We start from the raw sequence: 20566 nt of genomic DNA, 5'->3' as shown, positions 1-20566 counted from the left end.
TCTGATACCAATAAGTCTCTTTCCACTTCCATTCCTTCTTTCCCTCACCTGAAAAACTTGGCATTCCTATAATGATAAAATCATAGCAGTGATTAAATCTTCTAGTATTCATTTTACCCAGATAGCATGTACTTTTTACCAAAGTAGCATGGATAATTAAGAGCATTTCCTAATCCAGAAATTATTAATATATGGTTTGAGATTACTTTATGGGATCTTTCCCAAGAGAATTAGACTCCTTTTTGTCCAATCTTCATATACTTTACTCCCCTCCACATAATCTATTAATTGGTAAGTAGCCCCATTGTTGTTCCTCACAAGACAATATAATGGATCTCCTAACTCCAACTATCTTCTCAGCCATCCCCTAAGCTTGGAATTCTCTCCCTCTTCATTTCCACATCCTGGCTTCCTTTTTGTCTCAACCCAAATTCTAAAAGATGCATTTTCTGGTCTTCCCTCTGAAATTATTTCTAATTCTGCCTAGATCTTGTTTGTCCATAGTCGTGTCCATGTTGTCTCTCCCACAAACTCTCTGAGATGAAGGAAGGTTTTTAGCTTTTTTATATCCCTGGTCCTTACCACAGTGCCTGGCATGTAGATGCTTGGTGAATTCTTGGGGAAAAAATAAATAATAAACTAATTCTTGAAGACTTGATTCATGTTTTATGAAGTTATAGATTGATTCAGTTACTGGACTACTTGCTCCACACTCACCTTGATCTATCAGAACTTTTCTGCTATTTGATAGATAGCAACCTTTTCAGAAGGTTATAAAACAAGTCTTCTGTATATTCTTGGGTATTTATTTAGCAGAAAGAATAGAGTACCAGTCAGAAAGACTGATATTTAAATTGTGCCTTAGACATTGCTAACTGTGGGACCTTGGGCTAAATTCAGTCAGTGGATCAACATTTATTAAGTTCCTAATAGTTGCTAAGTGCAGGGAATACAAAAAGAGGGAAAAGACAGTCTTTGCCCCTCAAGGAGCTCACAAACTAAGGAAGACAACCACCAAACACAAATGTACAAAATAAACCCTACTACACAAGATAAATAGGAATTAACAGAGGGAAGATATCAGAATTATGAGAATTTAGGAGAGGTTTTCTGTAGAAGATAGGACTTTAATTGGGACTGTGTCAGAGAAAGCAGCAAGTAGAGACGACGGGGGAGAGAATTGCAGGTATAAAGGACACCCAGAGAATATGGAATGTTTTATTGATGGAACAGCCAGAAGGCCACTATCACTTGATTGAAGAGTGCATGGCAGAGAATAAAATGTAAGAAAACTGTAAAGATAGGAGGAAGCTATGTTACAAAGGATTTTGAACATCAAACGGAGGTTTTTGTATTTGATCCTGGAGATAATAGGGAGCCACTGAGGTTTATTAAGTAATGAGCAATGTGGTTGGACCTAAGGTTTAGGAAAATCACTTTGATGCATGAATGAAGGATGGATTGGAGCAAGGAGAGACTTCAGGCAATCAGATCCATCAACAGAATACTGTAAGAGTTCAGGCATGAGGTGATGAAGGCCTGTACTGGAAGGGTAGCAGAGTCAGAGGAGAGAAAGGGGCTTAAATCAGAGATGTTACAAAGATGGAATCAATAGGCTTTGGCAATAAATTGGATATAGGGGGTAATCATTTAACCCCTCTCAGTTTATTTTCTCCTCTATTGGGATAATGATAACTTCAGGGCATATGAGGATCAAATATATACACATTTATATGTACATATGGGCATATATATACATATATTTGTATGTATATATGTGTATATATACATGTTCTTGGCAAATCCTAAAGAGCTACTACAGAAACATTAGCTATGATTATGAGTATTCTGTTTGGAACACTGTCATTCATTATGTGTGGCTGGGCAGGTATACACACAGAAACAAATTTGAATATTTCATGAATTTAAGATTGAAGAATCTAGAGAGAACTGCTATGGCTGAAAATTCATGGTCTTGTGACCCATGGAAAGGAATATCCCCAAATTGACCTAAGTTGGTCCTCCGCACCCAAAGCCTTTCCTGCTGGGTAGGACCTGTCCAGAGTTTGGATTTTGTTGGCACAGTTCTTGAGAAGCTACAATTTTCTCCATGCCACAATGAGGCATCAAAGCTTAATGGAACATATGCCCTTGGACCGGTGGCTATTCCCTCCAGGAATATAAAAGGTAATCCTTCCATATCTGGCCTAATACATGTGACTCTGATCCATGTTCTCCCATAAGTCACCATACAAAGTCCCAGGCAATGCTAGGGATCTTCCTCATTTTCAGTGCAGGGCTCAACAAACTATGGCCCAGTCCATGAACTAAGAACAGTTTTTTTTTTTTTTTTACATTTTCTAATGCAATAAAATTTAAAATATAAAACGTGTGTGTGTGTGTGTGTGTGTGTGTGTGTGTGTGTGTGTGTGCTCTCACTATACAAAAACAAATGACAGGATGAATTGGCCCACAGGCTATAGATTGCCAACTTCTTTTCTAGTGATATCACAAAGGTACCACTGGAGCACGTGGGACTTCCATCAGGTATCCCCGGCTCTTCTTTTTCCAAACATACATTTATTAAAAGTAGCATGTATCAACCTTGTGTATATACCAAACTTATATGTTAAATGTCACTGTATATGTAACAATTGGTCTTTGAATATGGAACTGTTGCTCTTTTAGAAAAAGAATAAGGAATATGGGACTCTGAAATTAAGCCCTATCATTTGGATTTATCAGAATTCCTTCCATAAAATCCTGTTCAAGTGGTCACCATCATTAACTCTTCTGAGTCACAAGGAGAGGGATATAGCTATGAATAAGTAAGCAGTTGCTGTATTCATATTTGAATGACTATTGTGGGGAGGAATCAATAGGGCATAGGAAGAGGTTAACTGAATACAGCATAATTTTAATTTTCATTGTCTTTCATTTTTTTTTTTCAGTCATGTCTGATTGTTCATGACTCCAAAAGGGGTTTTCTTGGATAGGAGTAATTTGCCATTTCTTTCTCTGACTCATTTTACAGATGAGGAAACTGAGGAAAATAGGATTAAATGACTTATGGTAAAGTATCTGAAGTCATATTTGAATTCAGGAAGATGAGTCTTCTTGATGTCAAACCAAGAATCCTAATGACTTCACCAGCTAGCTACCCTCTCATAGAAATATGTTGTTATAAATGGTTGAGAAAGAAGAGCCTGGATAAAGGGAAGTTTTTCTTTAATCAAACTGGCTTTTGCTGAATACTTTTTGTATATAGTGTGTGGCTCTGGGAGAGTTCTTTATCTTTTCAGCACATTCTTATATAAACTGAGGTGAGAGTGCTGACCTGCACTGGTGAAGGGAATTTATATAGGCTACCAACTACATGTGGCCTGCAACACTCCTAAGTATATTCAAACCAGATTAAAATGCAGTTGAAAAATATTTAAAACATAGATATTACTGTATTTTAAAATTAAGTCAATATGTGCAGGGACCCTACAGAGATCTTTATGGAAGATTTAATTGCTTGCATTTAAAAAAAAATTAAGCTTAATATCACTGTCCCATACCAATAAAATCACAACTCTTATTCCCTATCCCTATATTCACAAAAATAGGGAAATCTTTTTCAAGTGACTTTATAAATATGAAAGAGAAAGAAATTATGGTAAGCTAGTTTTTTTTAATAACACTTTATTCCACTCCAATTATATGTAGAAACAGTTGCTAAGATTTGTTGTGGGTATTTTTTTTTTATGTTTTTAGTTCTAAAATCTATTCCCTTCCTTCTCCTCTGTCCTCCCTAAGATGTAAGCAATCTGATATAGGTCACACTCTTGGGCAATAATGTAAAACATTTCCATATTAATTATTTTGCACAAGAAGACTTGAACAACAACAAAAAAGAAAGAATAAAAGTGAAAATCATGTGTTTCAGCCTATATTCAGAGAGCATCAGTTCTTTCTCTGGAGATGGATAGCATTTTTTCATCATGTGTCCTTTGGGATTATTTTGGATCATTGTTTCGTTGAATATAACTAATCATTCACAATTCTTCATTTCACATTGTTGTTGTTACTGTGTACAGTGTTCTCCTGGTTCTGTTTACTTCACTTTGTATCAGTTTATATTAAGTGTTTCCAGGTTTTTCATTGTAAGTTAGTTTAAAAGAGGATGTGGCTCAGTGGATAAAGCACTGGACCTAGAGTCTGAGTTCAAATCCAACCTTAGACACTTACCAGCTCTATGACCTCAGCAAGTTACTTTAACCTCCGTTTGTCTTAATCCACTGGACAAGGAAAGGACAAACCACTCCAGTATCTTTACCAGGAAAACCCCGTGGATAGTATTCCTTCATTTATTCTGGTAAGTACCCTCTCATGTCTGCCTCTATGGTTTTGGATCAAAGAAGGGCCACATGATACAGGGCAAAGAACACTATTCCATAATCTAAGGACTTGAATTAAATCCCAAATGAATGTAAGAGAGTCACTTAACTCCCCTATCCACAGAGAACAAATGAATATATCAATGAATGTAAAACCCATTTATTAAAACATGTATTATATGCAAAGCACTGTGCCAAGTACTGGGGATATAACGAGAAAAGACAGCTCCTGGTTTCATGGCACTCTATATTATAGTGGGGAAGATAACATATATGGAATTTTTCTTCTGTAAAAGAGATGAAAATGTCCCATGGTTCTTAAGGTGGAACAGCAAAGCAGATGTTAATGCATTTTCTTTAATGTCATATCCAGTATTAAGCTTCTGTTGTTTAATCACTTAACAATATCAACACCTTTGGTGTTAAAAACTTTGCTTTCTGGGTTTTCAGTAGCTGTGATTATAGCTCTTTCAAGAGAAACTGCCACACTGTATCTCCAAGGTGTGTGCTGCCCAGAGTGAAGGCAATGGGCTGGAAGCATGGCTATTCCCAAGGCTCTTGGGTTCAGGGTCCTGAGCTGTCTCCATTGGAGTCTGAGAGAGGTTGAGTAAGACAGTTGATGGTATTTTGTTATGACATGTGATGATACTTGAAGCCGTGGGAGATGGTGAGATCACTAAAGAATAAAGTGAATATACTGGAGGAAGAAAAGAGATTGAAAAGAAAACCTTGGGGCTGGGACACCGATGATTATTCAGCAAAAAAATCCATAGGGAGACAGAAGGAGGTTAGAGAACATTTACTAAAATAAAAAAATAAACAAAAGACTATGGGGGTGACAGCATCCAGGAAGGTTATCTGGTGAAGAGGTTCCGAGAAAGATAAAGAATGAAAAAAGGCCAAAAGGCCATCAGATTTTAAAATTAAGATATGATTGATGATGTTGGACAGAGTTTTAGTTGAATGATGAGGTCATAAGCCAGATCAGTATGGAGAGAGAAGGGAGAGAGGGAGGAAAAAAAGATGAAGGGAGAGAGATAGACCCAGACACACAGAGACAGAGAGAGACACAGAGAGACAGAGCGAGAGAGAGACAGAGACAGAAAGAGACAGACAGAGATAAACACAGAGAGGCAGACACAGACACAGAGAGACAGAGACATTAAGAGACAGACACAGAAAGACAGACACCGAGAGAGAGAGACAGAGACAGAAAGATAGAGACAGACAGAGAGACGACACAGGCACAGAGAGACAGAGCAAGAGAGACAGAGACAGAGAGACAGACAGAGACAGATACAGAAAGACAGAGTGAGAAAGAGACAGAGAGAATCAGAGACAGAAAGATAGAGACAGACACAGAAAGACAGACACTGAGAGAGACAGAGACAGAAAGATAGAGACAGAGAGTCGACACAGACACAGAGAGACAGAGCAAGAGAGAGACAGAGACAGAGAGACAGACAGAGATAGACACAGACACAGAGAAACAGAAATAGACACAGAGAGACAGAGACATTAAGAGACAGACACAGAAAGACAGACACCGAGAGAGACAGAGCAAGAGAGACAGAGAGACAGAGAGACAGAGACAGAGAGAATCAGAGCCAGCAAGACAGAGACAGACACAGAGAAACAGAGACAGAGAGAGACAAAGACAGAGTAAAAGAGACAGAGTCAGAGACAGGGACGGAGAGAAGTAAAACAACACAAGTGGATGCTTTTTAGAGAAGTTTGGCTATAAAAGTAAAGTGATATAACAGGAACAGCAAGGGAAGATCACAGACAACAGATCTCTGAACCCAGAGGTTAAGCAGGGTCAAAGGTCTGGGAGCCAGCAGGAGGTCATATAGTATAATAACAACTACTACTAACATTTACATAGCACTTTAAGATATACAGATGTTTTTACATGCCTTTTCTCATTTGATCTTTGCAATCAATCAGTCCACAAGCATTTATCAAGTATGTGCTAGGGATGTGAGGTAACCTAATTATTCCCATTTTATAGATGCAGAAAATGAGGCTGAGTTTCAAAATACATAACAATCTTAGCTCTACCTCATGCCAAGTCTGTGGCTCTCTCCACTCAGCCATTTTTACACTGAAACAGCAGTCTTAGGGCCCTGAATTTGAAGGCCACTGGGACTTTGATTTAATCAGTGTAATCACAACAATAACAATGGCAATAGCTCCCATTTTAATAGCACTTTAAGGTTTACAAAAGACAGCTAGGTGGTGCAGTAGATAGAACCTACTTCAAATTTGGCCTCAGACACATTGTTGTGTGACCCTGGACAAGTGATTTTACCATGTTTGCCTCAGTTTTCTCATCCGTAAAATGAGAAAAAGCAGGAAATAGAAAGCCATGCCAGTATATTTGCCAAGAAAACTCTAACTGGGGTCACAAAAAAAGACATGAAAAACAAATGTACAACAACAAAGTTTACAAAACACTTGACAAATACCACTTATGTGATCCTCACCACTATTTCCCCTCACATTTACTGATAAAGAAAATAAGGCAGACAGAAATCAAGTGACTTGCCCTAGATAAATGACCTCTTACTGGCTAGGTAACCCAAATTATCAGCAATCTCCAAATTTTTAATTTGATGACTTTCTCACTTAGCTTTCTTGAACGTTTTTCACCATTACATCTTGTCTCTATGGGATGTTTTTGTTTCTTTGTTTATTCTGGTTTTGTTTTTTTGTTGTTGTATAATTTTGTGTGTGTGTGTGTGTGTGTGTGTGTGTGTGTGTGTGTGTGTGTTTTAGCAATGGCTTTCTCCTGGCTGAGGCCACTTTTGACCTTGGGTCTTCCTAACCCCAAGGACAGGGTTCTCTTCTTCATACCATTAGAAGAGGAAGGCGCACAAGAGAAGAAGCGACTCATCCTCTGACCAAGTAACCTTATATAAAAAATGAGGGGATTAGACTATATGAGCTAATATATATAAAAGCACTTTGCAAATCTTTTTTTGAATTATTCAGTCACATTTGACTCTTCAGGACCCTATTTAGAGTTTTCTTGAGAAAGATAATGGAAATGGTTTGCCATTTTCTTAGCAAGATCATTTTACAGATGAGAAAAGTGAGTAAAGTTTGCACAAGGTCACATAGCAGTTACATGTCTGAAGTCAAATTTCAACTCAGGTCTTCTTGACTCCAAATCCAGTTGCTTTAAAACTTTAAAGCTCCATAAATAGGATGATGAGGAAGATGACTAGATAATAACTATCTCAATGATTCTCTCAAGGGTAGGAGACTCCATGCCTGAGGTTCAGTAATTAGGGAAGTTTAGACAGTTGTAAAGATGAAAGTAAGACATTTAAGACAAAGGCCTATTGAATCAGATCCAAAAAGCTAGAATCCTCCAGAAGGTGACAGAAGTTCAGTAAGTCCAGAGGCCCACACTGGCTGGTGTCGACATCAGAATGAATTGTGCTTTAAAAGCAAATTGTGTGTAGGAGTGAAAGGTAAAATTCAGCTTCAGAATTCAAATAACCTCATTACATAATACTTTTTAGTTATGACTCTTATACATCTTATCTCATTTGGTTTTTTCCATATCCAATGAGGAATGTCATTCAAGTATTATTCCATTTTACAGATGGTAAAATTGAGATTCAGAAAGTATATAAGATCAGGCTGAGGAGATACAATGAGTAAAGTAGCAGAACCTGGAACTGTTACAAAGGCCAGATAGTACAACCCTTATTTATCCAGGAATCCCCTCAATACTCTTGACAAGGAGTCACCCAGATACTACTTGATGAGAAACCCACTACCTCTTATAGTAGTTAATTTAGCTAATTAGGAACTTTTCTTCCACATAACTAAAACTTAAATCTGCTTCTCTATAATTTTCACTCATTGTTCTTATTTTCCCCTTTGGAGCCAAACAGATCACTTTAAATTCTATTTTTTCATGATGAATCCCTTAAAGTATTTATAGATAGTTGACAGACCTTAGCCATGCCTTTCCCTGTCCCTTAACTCCTCCAACCCCTATCACCCCCCACACTGCTCTTCTTTACTCTAGGTCTTTCAACATTCCTTGTCCTAACATTCCAAGTCCTAAACATTCCCAGGTCCTTCAATTTCTCTTTGTATGGCCTATCATCATCCTGGCTGCCTTCTGTAAGCACTCTCCAGTTTATCAATGCTGCTCTTAAATTGGAGCACCCAAAATGAAACACAATGTTCCAGGAAGAGTAGAGGGAAACTCTCACCTCTCTTTCCCACCATGACACTTCTCCTAATGAAGTTTAGATTAACATTAGTTTTTTTTTTTTTTTAATTGCCATCATATCACATCAAAGTTCAATGCTTGCATTTTATTAAATATATTTACCTTTTCCCCCATAGGAACTGTTATTTAGTCATGATTCCTTCATCCCATAGTATAAATTTGATTTTTGAATACAAGTATATTACTTCACATTCATTTCTATCAATTTCCATCTTAATCCATTTCATTTAGCATTCTAGCTTGTCAGTTTTTAGTAATCTTGATTTCATCCATCTCACCAAGTTTTTTTTTCCAGTTTTGTGTCACATGCAAATGTGATAAGCATATCATCCATGTCTTTAAAAAAGTCACTCATAAAAGCATCCAGCAGCCCAGGGCAAAACCAATTCCACAGGATACTCAACCAGAAATTTCCCTCCATGATGACAAGAACTGGTTATGAACTTTGGGTGTGGTCATTTGGCCAATTCAAAATCTACCTCACTATACTGTTATGTAGCCCATATCTTTGCCTCTTATCCAAGAGAGAGCAAGAGATCTAGTGAAAATTGCTAAAACCTAGGTAAACTGCATTTGTTACATTCCCTCAAGTCTAGTAACGTTTCCAATAAAAGAACATGTTAAATAACCATGATCTGTTCTTGACTACTCCCAGTGGGAACTACCTTTCTAGATATTCAGAAATCATTCCTTTAGTAATTATCCTCCAAAAGTTTGCCCCAAGTATTAAAGTTAATTTAGCAATTGATATTTTAAAGGCTATGTTTCTTTTTTGAAAATTGGGACAACTGTTCTTCTCCAGACTTATAGTATTTCTTTCCTTCTTCCAATTGTTTCAAAGATTTTTGACATTGACTTGGCAGCCATACTTTTCCATCTTTTCACTACCTTGGGGTGTAGCTCACTTGTACTCACTTAGGGCAACTGGGCGCTCTCTTTTCATCCCCTTATTTATTTTGGCTATGTCCAGGCCTCATTTTTTATACAATCCTTGCTCTTCTCATTGAGTGTCTCCATTTTTCAGAATCTACATTGAGCATCTTTTCTAGAAAAAGCAGCTGGCAAAAAGGGCAGAAAGAGCACAGCAGGCACAGAAAGAAATTTTGAAATCCAGAAATTTGTTCATAAGGAAGTTCCATGGGTTTTCCTCCAAAACAGGTAATGCTGTTACTATGAGCCAGAAATGGTTCTGGCTTTGGAAAGTAGGTATTTTTAATAGACTTGAAGATATTCAACTGTATCGTATTGAGAAAAAAATATTTTTTTAACATAAGAGTTCAAAATCAATCTCTAGAGTTAAACACACCACATTTTTGATCACATAAGCCATTACATGTCAAATCTTTACCAAGCCTTCTTCAAAAGGGTTATACTTACATAAGCAAGGAGCAGAAAGTTAGCTTGAAAAACAACCTTTTTCTCTTTAAGTTGTCTCTCCCCCTCCACCTTTTTTTCCCTTTATTCACTTATAACCTATCCCACACAATTACATAATATGTACTATGTATTCAGAAGCCTTCCTACCTAATCTATTCCCATTCAAACATGCACATTTCCCACTTTACAATGCAGTAGTTTAGCACAAACAAAATTTTATGATGTGATGACAGGGGCTTCCGCTGGACTAGAGCTACTTTAATCAATGTTTATAAGGTTCTTTCTCTTGTTGCGTTTGTGGTAAATGGTCTAAATCCCCTCTTTTCTTTGCTCCCCTGACCTCTAGCCTACACTTTTCTCATTGAGAAAGATACTTTCATTTGGATATTACTATCACCACTACCATTAATGCCGTGTCCTCCACTGAACACAGTAATTGTACCAAAAAAAAAAAAAAAAAAAAAAAAAGGGCTGGGAGCCAATGGAATTAATAGGCAGTATGATGTAGCAGAGAGAATCTGAAATTTGGGAAACCCTGAGTTCAAATACTGACCCTATTACTTATTACCTAAGTGACCTTGATAAAATTATCAAACCCCAATCATTCACAATTTAGTGTATAAAACTTGGGCTTGGACTGTTGTTGTTGCATCATTTTTGTCATGTCTAATCCCAATTTGGGATTTCCTTGGCAAAGATACTGGGGTGGTTTGTCATTTTCTTCTCTGATACATTTTACAGCTGAGAAAACTAAGCAAACGGGGTTCAAGTGACTTGTCCAGGTAAGTGTCTAAGGCCAGATTTGAACTCATGAAGACAAGTCTTCTGGACTACAGACCTGGCATTATCCACTGCATCATCTGGCTGCTCTGGGTTTGGACTAAATGGCTTCTGAGGTCCTTTCCAAACATTTATATATTATGATGTTATGAATTTGTCTGAGTTAATTGGAAAAGGTAAAATAATTTTTTTTAAGTATGCCTAAATAAATTTTTTTTAGGATAGGATAGGAATAGGATTTTTAAGAAAAAAGAAGTTAATAAGTCCCATACTTCTTCCATAAATCTATAATCTCATCAGCTGGGTATTGTTTCTACTGATACAAGCTGCAATATGGTTACATCTTTTCATTCTGAACAATTTTTATTTGTATCTTTCTGTATTTGTGGAAGCATAGTAGATAGAGAAACAGTTTCTGAAACAGGAAGTTCTGAGTTCAAGTCTCATTTCCGACATGATTATAGGCAAGGCACTTAAGTTCTTGGTGCCCCTGGGCCACTAAGACACCAACCAGCGTCTGATCTCCTTTATTCTTGGTATGTGACCACAACTTCCAGCTTAGCATATACAAAGATCCTCTATAACAAGAAAAATCTCCAAAGTCAAGATGAAAGTAATTGGATGATATTGACACTTACCCCTCCTTAGAGTGATGGAAAGCAGATGAATTGGGGGGATCTCTGTGGCTCCCCGATACTGCTCCACTGTGCTCATTGTCACTCAAATATCCTTTTCCCAGCGATTTCTTATTATAAGCAAAGGCTGTAGGGTGTGCTTCATACCCATTCAATGTTCCATGACCAGCTCTACTCTCTGAACAATCCTGCTGATATCCATCATATCTATCCCCATGGGGTACTGGAGGATTACGTGACAATTTGTATCCATGTGAAATGAGGAGATCCTCCACACTGTACATGGTGCATTGGTGTCTGTCAAAGCTCAGCCATTGGAAACCTCTCTCGGGCAGGATCCGTCACTGAGAGGAAAAATAAAAAAGCTCCGTTTGCAAGGAGTCTTTCTTTGCACATGAAATGCTGGGTTGTATCTGAGCTCATGGCATTCCTCTACTTATTCCAATTGAAAATCATGCCACAGATTATGCAATAGAACATAATATGGGTGCAAAGGACAAACTACGCAATGGTCCATTCAAGACTATTCCCAACTGTGTTCAGTCAGAGAAGACAGATATAACAGATGCTGATTTGCCATATTTCACTGAATGATTGTTTGCTAATCATGGTTTTGATAGTGACCCAGTAAGCATTTATGAAGCCCCTCCTGGGTACTAGGTACTGGGAATATGAAGACAAGATGAAACTCTTTTGTTCTCACTGATTTTACAGCCAGTAACGAGAAGCCACATGTCAACAGAAAATTACATACAAAATATAGAGCAAGTGAATACAAAGTAATTTCTGGGAAGGAAAGTACCAGTAATCGAGGAGGGCATAAGGATAGATAAGCTTCTTGTCAGAGGCAGCATATGAGTAGATCTTTGAAGGAAGATAGGGATTCCAGGATCCAGAGGTGAGGGGAGAGAGAGTTAGAGAGAAAGAGAGAGAGAGAGAGAGAGAGAGAGAGAGAGAGAGAGAGAGAGAGAGAGAGAGAACATTCCAGTCACAAGACATAGCCTATGTAAAAATGCTATCGTATAAGACGAGAAATCAGATGTCCTATACGAGGAACACAAAAATCATCCAGTTCAGCTGGGATATAAGGGTATCAAAAGAGTTATGTGTAATAAGCCTGGAAAGGGAGACTGGAACTATATTATCAATATATTATATATTATATATATTTAAACTGACAGGAGTTTGCATTTTATTCTAAAAGCAACCAGAAGCTACTAAAGATTCATGTAAGAATGACATGATCAGACCTGTGCTTTGGGGATATTAATTTGGCAGTTATATAGGGAAGCAGGAAGCCCAATTAAGAGACAACGTTACTAAACTAGGTAAGCAGTGATGAAAGCCTGAACTGGGGTGACTGTGAGTAGAGAATGAATGATGGGAATGACCTATAAAATTTTGTACCTTGGAATTAAGTGAGAAGGACACAAGGGCTATTGGGAGCCTGACAGGAGGACAGCCTTGAATACATCTAAAGAAATAAGATGCTTAACAGGTAGGTCTAACTCCCTATCAGACACTCCCTGGTCTACCTTCCTACTAAACAGTCATAAGGAATAGGGACAAAATAAAGGCAGGGTTTAAAGCTTAAATTACAGCTTTATAGTTTCTAAAATGGGAAACGGCCAATGTCCACTTTAATCTCATCATATCCTATTGCTTTCATCAGATACCTTTTGCCCTAGGAGAGCCAAGTGAGATCTCTAATCAAGTACGTATAATTGTCTCCTCTGAAGTCTCTAGCTAAACTCTGACTGCAAGGGATCCTACCACATGGCAGTTAACTGGCATCTGAAAATAGCTTCTTAGCCTAAAGGCTTACAATAAGGAAACACAGCAAACATCACACATTCAAAAATACTCCTTCCCCCAAACTATTAGAAAATCTGAACCCTTCCTTTTCCACTGGGAAACTCCTAATAATCAGATTTCTTCTTGGTGGATCAGGAGGAATTATACTATATTTTAAAACCAAGACTGTTTATGCCTCGAAAATGAATTCTATCAGTATCAATAGCAGTAGCTTCTAGAACACACTTTCTAGAGAAGCAAGACATATCATATGAAAGAAAGGTAGAGGGAAATAAGGTAGAGAAGGAGAAAAAAAGGAAAGAGAGGGAGAAAGGGAGAAAGAAGAAGAAAGAGGGAAGAAAAGAAAAGGAAAGAAAGAAGGAAGGAAGGAAGAAGAGAATAAGGAGGGAGGGAAGGAAAGAATGGAGGGAGGAAGGGGGGAAGGAAGAACAAATGAAAGGAGAGAGGAAGGGAAGAAGGAAGGGAGGGAGGGAGGAAGGAAGGGAAGAACAAAGGAAGGAAGGAAGGAAGGAAGGAAGGAAGGAGGCAGGGTGGGAGGGAGGGAGGAAGAAAGGAAGGAAAGAAGGAAGGAAAGGAGGGAGGAAAAGGATAAAGAAATAAAGATGTTCTTAGGATCTACAATTTGAGAAGTTAGACGAAGTTGTCATAAAGTTTCTTATTCAAGTAAAAGGCAGACTCAGATTAACTGCAATTAACAATCTTGGTCCTAAAGTATAGATGATAAAATATCAAATCCATCTTAGTAGAGAGATGAGTAACTTTAGAACCAAAATATTGCATATTCTGTCAAACTTAGTAATTTTATCAAAAGGGAGAGCTTAATGTGTGTGGAAGTTATATATTAGAAAATGACTAATGTAAAAAACAAAACAAAACTTTAAAAAATGTTCTTGTTGAAACCAAAAATCATTAAAAATATATACATCTATAGTCTGCTTTTTACCCCAGGGAACAGATGATGTGGGTCAGCTTGGCTGGACTAACAGACACCACAATCAACTACTGCTTCCATAGGAGTCAAATCTGGACCTTGGAAGCAGCACACTGATCTGGCCCTTAGACACACTTTGCTGAGGGATGGAAATAGATTCTGCTGCAGGCATCATAAACAATAGTCAGGAAATGCCTGCTGGACAACTTGCAGGTGAAAGGAAGACATGTGTGTTTCCTGTTAACAGCAGTTTTTGTTCAGTTCCAGCTCCCAGTTCTGCTGACACTAACAGTAGCAAGAGCACCAGAAGCCAACTGTGTCTCACCAGGCTTTGAGAGAGTCTGTATTTTCATCCTGCTCAATGTCCAATGTTTCCTATTAATTCATTGTTGTCCATATGGGACAACAGACAAAAAGGGAGTGATATTTCATTCTTAGGTTCTAAGTGGCCAAATATTTCATTGAAGATTCCCTTGGGTGGACAGACCCACACACAGCTCAATGCCACTGAAATCATTTCAGGGACAAGCTACTAAAAAAAAAAGCATAAGAGTCCCTCAAAAAGTAACTCTAAAGCTTTTTGGAGAAGAGGGGGGGCACCATAGCTGAATGCTCCTGCCAAAAGCACAGTCCAAACCATTTAGAACTATGTGAGAAAAAGCAACGTGTCATTATACCCTTTGACCCTTTCTGTGGTCAAAGGCAAGAAAAGTCACATTTTCATAGAAAATAACACTTTCTGTGATAGTAAAAAACTGGAAATAAAGTAGTGTCCATTATTTTTGAAAAGGCTGAAAAAATTGTGGTGTATTAAATTCAATTATGTAATATTATTGGGTAAGAACAAGGATAGAAACTGTACTTTTGATTTCATCAGTGTAGGGAAACTCCCAAATGAGGAAAAGGAGCTCAATTTATAATCTTAAAGAGTTGCCCAGTACACTAAGCAGTGACTTACTCAAGGTATCATATCAGGAACATGAAGAATTTAGAAAAAGATGGAAAGACATATAAAGTGATGTAAAGCAACATACACAATGACTACAATAATTTTTTAAAAACACTAAAAATGAAGAACTCTGAATAATTTTGGTTACCAATCTTGATCCCAAATAATTGACGATGAACATGTCAACTTCCTTTCAGTAGAGAGGTAGGGGAGTTTAGATAGAAAATATGATGCAGTGGATATGTTTATGCTGCTGCTAAAATGTGTCTTTCTATTACAAAGGAAGATTAGTTGAAGAAGGGTCTTGTGTACACATTAAAAGCAAAAACAAAAAAAAGGAATAGTTGACCACAAAATGAATAATTTTAAATATAATCTTTTTCTTTAAGGAAAACCGCAAAAAGCAACATTTCCATAGAAGTTGAAGGGAGAGCAGGACAGTGAGAAATCTGCTGAAGTCCAAAAGGAAGATGAACAGCATCTGAAATGAGGAGATGAAGGAAGAAATGGCAAAATTTAGTTGTGAACTAGACACAGGAAGTTTAAAAAAAACTCAGAAAAGGCAATATTTGGAAACCATATTATAATGGAAAAAACAGGATAAAGAATTTATAGAGATGAAGCAGGAAAATGCAGAAAAGCAAGGATGCTTAGTCATATTTCAGCTGAATAGATCCCCCCTAAAATAATACTCATTTACATTTATGTGGATTACAGTTTACCCAAAAAACACCTTCTATTTTTGTTAATCCCCATTTGATATTCATAATAACCCCAGTAGGTAGGTAATTTAAATATTATCTCCATTCTACAAATGAAGAAATCAAAGTACAAAAAATTTAATTGATTCCCCAAGCAATAGTTAGTCATGGCAAAACCAGATCTAGGAACAGAAGTCTCTGAAGTGTAAATCACCAATTTTTTTTACATTTTGGTATCTTTTTAAAAAAAATTTTGATTCCCCCCAAATTACATGTAAAAACATTTTTAACATTCTTTTATGTTTGGAGTTCCAAATTCTATCTCTAAGACAGTTAAGTATACCATTATACTATTTGACATCCATCATGTCTCCATATCTCCAAAGAGTTTCATGAATTCTGGCTTCAGAGTTTATAGTAAATATGGAGCTGGAAGAAACCTTAGAGATCATTTAGTTCAACCTCCTCATTTCATAGATGAGGAACTGAGTCCCAGAGAAGGTAAAGATCATTAGGTAGAAAGCATCAAGCGTGATCTTGACCTGGGTTATCTGACTCCAAGTCGCATCCACTTTCCATATTGGCTTTTCGTGGCTAACTAGGGGTTATCACATATCACATAAGGTATCTATCAAACATGTGCCTTCTTAACCACCAAGAAGATTGACCCATCCCACAGTCTACAGATTGCCACCTATAGTATTGCCCTGACACCCCCTTCCAGGCAAGATCTGCACTCCATAACCTACCAGCTGGCATCTCCTCCAGGTCATTTTAGTGAAATCTTGATGAGGGAACGTGTTGGTGACTGGCAAGAGCAAAGCTAAATCACCATAGCAACATAGCCACTCTTAAAATATAGCCCGGACATGTCCCTGTGAGGTACTTTCACTTATTCCGCTCTTTATCTTAATTGTGATCAATTTTCTAAATTATTTTTTACCAAAATGGAGCACTTTCAATGAGAAACTTCCTCTATCACCAGAGCAAAGCAAACAGAGTTGATTGGGGATATAAAGAGGTTAGGTTAACTTGTCCAGGGTTATTCAGAATGACCAAACCAAATCATCTTCCTGCCCCCAAAGACAAATCTCCATTCACCATCCAAGCTGCCAATCTGTGATCAAAAGACTAGAAAAAAATTAAAAATGGATTTGGAGTATCTTCATTTCCAGGATGGAACTATCAGAGAATTTATAGCAGACATGCAAAAGATGAAACCAGGAAAGAATCCCAAGTCCATAGATCATGATCTCCTATTGACTTTTCTTGAGAGACCCCAAAGCTGATAGTTGGTAAGCTCCATTCACCCTCACCATGATTCCCAAGGGATAGGAGGAGAAAGAAGATAGACCAGCATGAATCCTGATGTCTCTCTTCAAAGTGATCAGGAAAAATGATCCTCAACAGGAAAAAAGGTTTGAGACCTTTGTCCAGACCATCTTGCTTAAACAAAAACTTAGAGATTTTGCATTAAGTAAAACATTCATCTATACATAGTTTAGGTCCTCTCCAGGGTCATGCAGTACTCTTAGAATTAAGAAATAGTATAGGAAACAGTTTAGTATTCCAATTTTCAACATGTGCCAGTAATAAACAGCAAGAATTCTTTCCAGATTCTCTACTGAAAGAAGGAGTTCAGGGTGATTCTTTCATTTCCTACCTGGTTTCTCTGTTAGACTTCCTCATTGTCTCCAGAAATCATTTTTCTGCAAGATCTGAAACTCACTCCTCTTCAATACCCCCAGACCTTGGGCTCCTCACTTCTGATTGAAGAGGGTAGATATTGGAGGGCTCCTCCCAGGGGTTTACATTTTCCTCTTGACTTCAGATCTCTCTCACCTCTGCTCTCCTTTTTGACTTTTTTTTTAATATGCTGTTTTTCCAAGTTGGATTGAGAACTTATCAAGGATAGGAACTATCTTTTGCCATTTTTTATCCCTGTGCTTAACATAGTGCCTGGAACACAGTAGATGCTCAATAAACGTTTACTGGCTTGATTAAAATAAGAATGAAATAAAACAAAGGTAGAAACAATTATAACAAAACTCTGGTGTTAGGAAACTTCTATATAGTGGGATTAGAGTAAGACTTATCTACCATAGTAAGATTTATGATCTGGTAATCATTACCTTAGGTCTAGTGAGATGCTGAATCATATAGAACCTGACATGAATATAATCATAACTAGGGGTGATGGAGGTGGGGGAATTTCACATTTTGTTAAAAAGCTATAACTTGACCTTAGAAGCATGGGGTCCAAAATGTTTTGATTGTCTGAAATGCTTAACTTTGTTTTCATCTGACCCATAACGAGTGGGTACAATGACACTGGATATCACAGAGTGAGAAAGAACTACATAGGGGGCAGGAGATCAAGCAAAAGAAATTATATGAAAAATCACGTTAAATCTTCCCAGGTGTCACATCCGATCCAGAAAGGGCTCTTTTCTCTCAGTCCCTCTTCTTTCTCTTTCCCTCTTATATCTTCCTAGCATTTCAACTCAGTCTTAATTCCTCTTTTTTAAAAAGAGAAATTCTCATATCTTTTGCTTTCCTCCCTATATATCCCTTCCCTATCCTGTAGCCAGAAGGCCATTCTTTATAACAAAAGAAAGAAAGAAAAAGAAAGGGGGAAATAGGAGGGGAATCAATTGCATAAAAATAACCAACACATTACAAGTCTGCCAGCATATGCAGTTTTTTCAAAAACATTAATAACCTCCCCACCCCCCACTTCCCTCTACTTTGCAAAGTCTGGAAGAAAATACATTCTTTCCCTCCCTCCTCCAAGGTTAACCCTGATCATTATAATTACAGATACAGTTCCAAGTTTTTTGTTGATGTTCTTTCCATTTATACTGTTGTACTTCTCAGCATATATGGTGTTTTCCTAGTTCTGTTATTTCATATGCATAAATTTAGATAATCTTCCCATACTTCTCTATATCAGTCATACTAATTATTTCTCATGGCACAGAAATATTTTATTAAATTCATATGCTGCAACTTATTTAGCCATTTCCTAGTCAATGAGCATCTACTTTTTCCCTAAGGCTTTGCTAGTACAAAAAATGCTGCTATAGATATTCCAGTGAATATGGAGCTTTTCTATTTTTAACCTTCTGGTGCATATGTCTAGCAGTAGGATCCTTGAATAAAAAATATGAATATTTTACTTATTTCTGAACTTAAGGCTAAGATAATTTCTAGAATGGCTAACTCCTCTTTTCAGTGAATTTTTTTTCATCTTCAGAAGCATAGATCTCTATCATTCAAACACCTACTTGCACACTCACTCTCACAATTAGGTGGTGCAGTGATTTAGAGCTCCATGGATCTGGAATCAAGAACTAAAATCTGGCCTCAGACACCTGCTAGCCCAGCTGTGTATCCCTGGACAAGTCACTGGACATATGCCTGCCTGTTTTCTCCTCTGCTGGGATAATAATAGTGCCTATCTCCTGGAGTCATTGTAAAAATCAAATGAAATGTTTGGACTATGTTTTATAAACCTTAACACACACACACACACACGCACACACAAACACACACATTTGCATGCACATATGTGTGCGGTGAAACATTTTATAGTTTTAATAAAACAGTCAACCAAATGAATACAATTCTCAATTTCTGTACTATTTTTGCACACTATTCTTACCTTCTAAGAAACAAACTGCGATTGTTTCCTATGATCTGGAAACTTACAACTTAATTTACAAGTGTTTACTTCACTCACCAAATTAACTTTTTAAACAGCAAAAAAACAGCAAATGAAAACATTACAGCACCTACTTTAAGATGTGAGTGGTACAATAGTATTTTAATCTTTTTTTGTTGTTTGCTTGCACTTTGTTTTCTTTCTCATTTTTTTCTTTTTGATCTAATTTTTCTTGTATAGCATGATAATTGTGGAAATATGTATAGAAGAATTACACATGTTTAACATATATAGGATTACTTACTATCTAGAGGAGGGAGTGGGGGGAAGGAAGGAAAAAACTGGAACAAAGTTTTACAAGGGTAAATGTTGAAAATTATCTACATATATATTTTGAAAATAAAAAGCTTTAATAATAATAGAAGGAAAACAAACATGTGAATGGTAGAGGATTAAGTATACAATTCTAGTCAGTTATCATAAGTGGTTTTTTCCCTCTGAGAAAGGGATTCCCTTATTTCTTTTCCTACTGTTTTCTTGACCTAAATTTTCCTAGTAGATCATTCAGAAAATGCTGGTCAAGAAGGGAAAAGGGACTGGTAATATTTCATATGGGATAATTGAAAACATAGGTATTGTTTAGCACCAGAGAGTGATGAGGTTTAGATTTGGGGAACCCAAATGAAATTAGGATTTCTGGTGGTCAGGAAGTTAAATGAGGTCTAGTGGTAGGTTCAGGATTCAGGGAATCAAATGGAGGGGTGGGTCTCCCCTGCAACCCCTTGGAATTCAGAGCAAATATAGATTCTCTGTAAAGGAATTTGCAGACCCGAAAACCTGGATTGATAAAAGAGGTTTATTGTGGGAATTGGAAGTAAGGTTAAAGTCTGGTTAAGGAAATAAGTGAGGGTAAAAAGAAGAGGGCACTGGAAAAGAATATTCCAGTGGGGCAGAAGTTCCTTGGGGTGCCAGGCATGGTGTGACTGGAATGTTTAAAACCTCTGCAAAGAGAGGGTTTTAGTTTGACTCTTTTATAATAGGGGGCTTTGGCTACAAGCTGAAGGGGGCTTGTGGGTG

The 20566-nt window shown here is 37.3% G+C and overlaps 1 protein-coding gene across 2 annotated transcripts in view; it reads right to left on the bottom strand.

Annotated features, from left to right (window-relative positions):
• The window catches only part of JCAD (junctional cadherin 5 associated), a 72363-nt gene that overhangs the window by 30102 nt on the left and 21695 nt on the right, over nt 1-20566 (bottom strand). Inside the window, exon 3 of one of the 2 annotated variants that reach the window (XM_051963550.1) lies at nt 11433-11773. The exons of the other annotated variant lie outside the window; for it this stretch is intronic. Coding sequence (XP_051819510.1) covers nt 11433-11713 — 281 coding nt within the window. The 5' untranslated portion in view covers nt 11714-11773. The remainder of the gene's footprint in view (nt 1-11432; nt 11774-20566) is intronic. 2 annotated transcript variants of the gene reach the window in all.

Source organism: Antechinus flavipes, chromosome 5 (genome assembly GCF_016432865.1).
Source record: "Antechinus flavipes isolate AdamAnt ecotype Samford, QLD, Australia chromosome 5, AdamAnt_v2, whole genome shotgun sequence".
NCBI lineage: Eukaryota > Metazoa > Chordata > Mammalia > Dasyuromorphia > Dasyuridae > Antechinus > Antechinus flavipes.
This window is presented reverse-complemented; position numbering and strand designations above follow the sequence as displayed.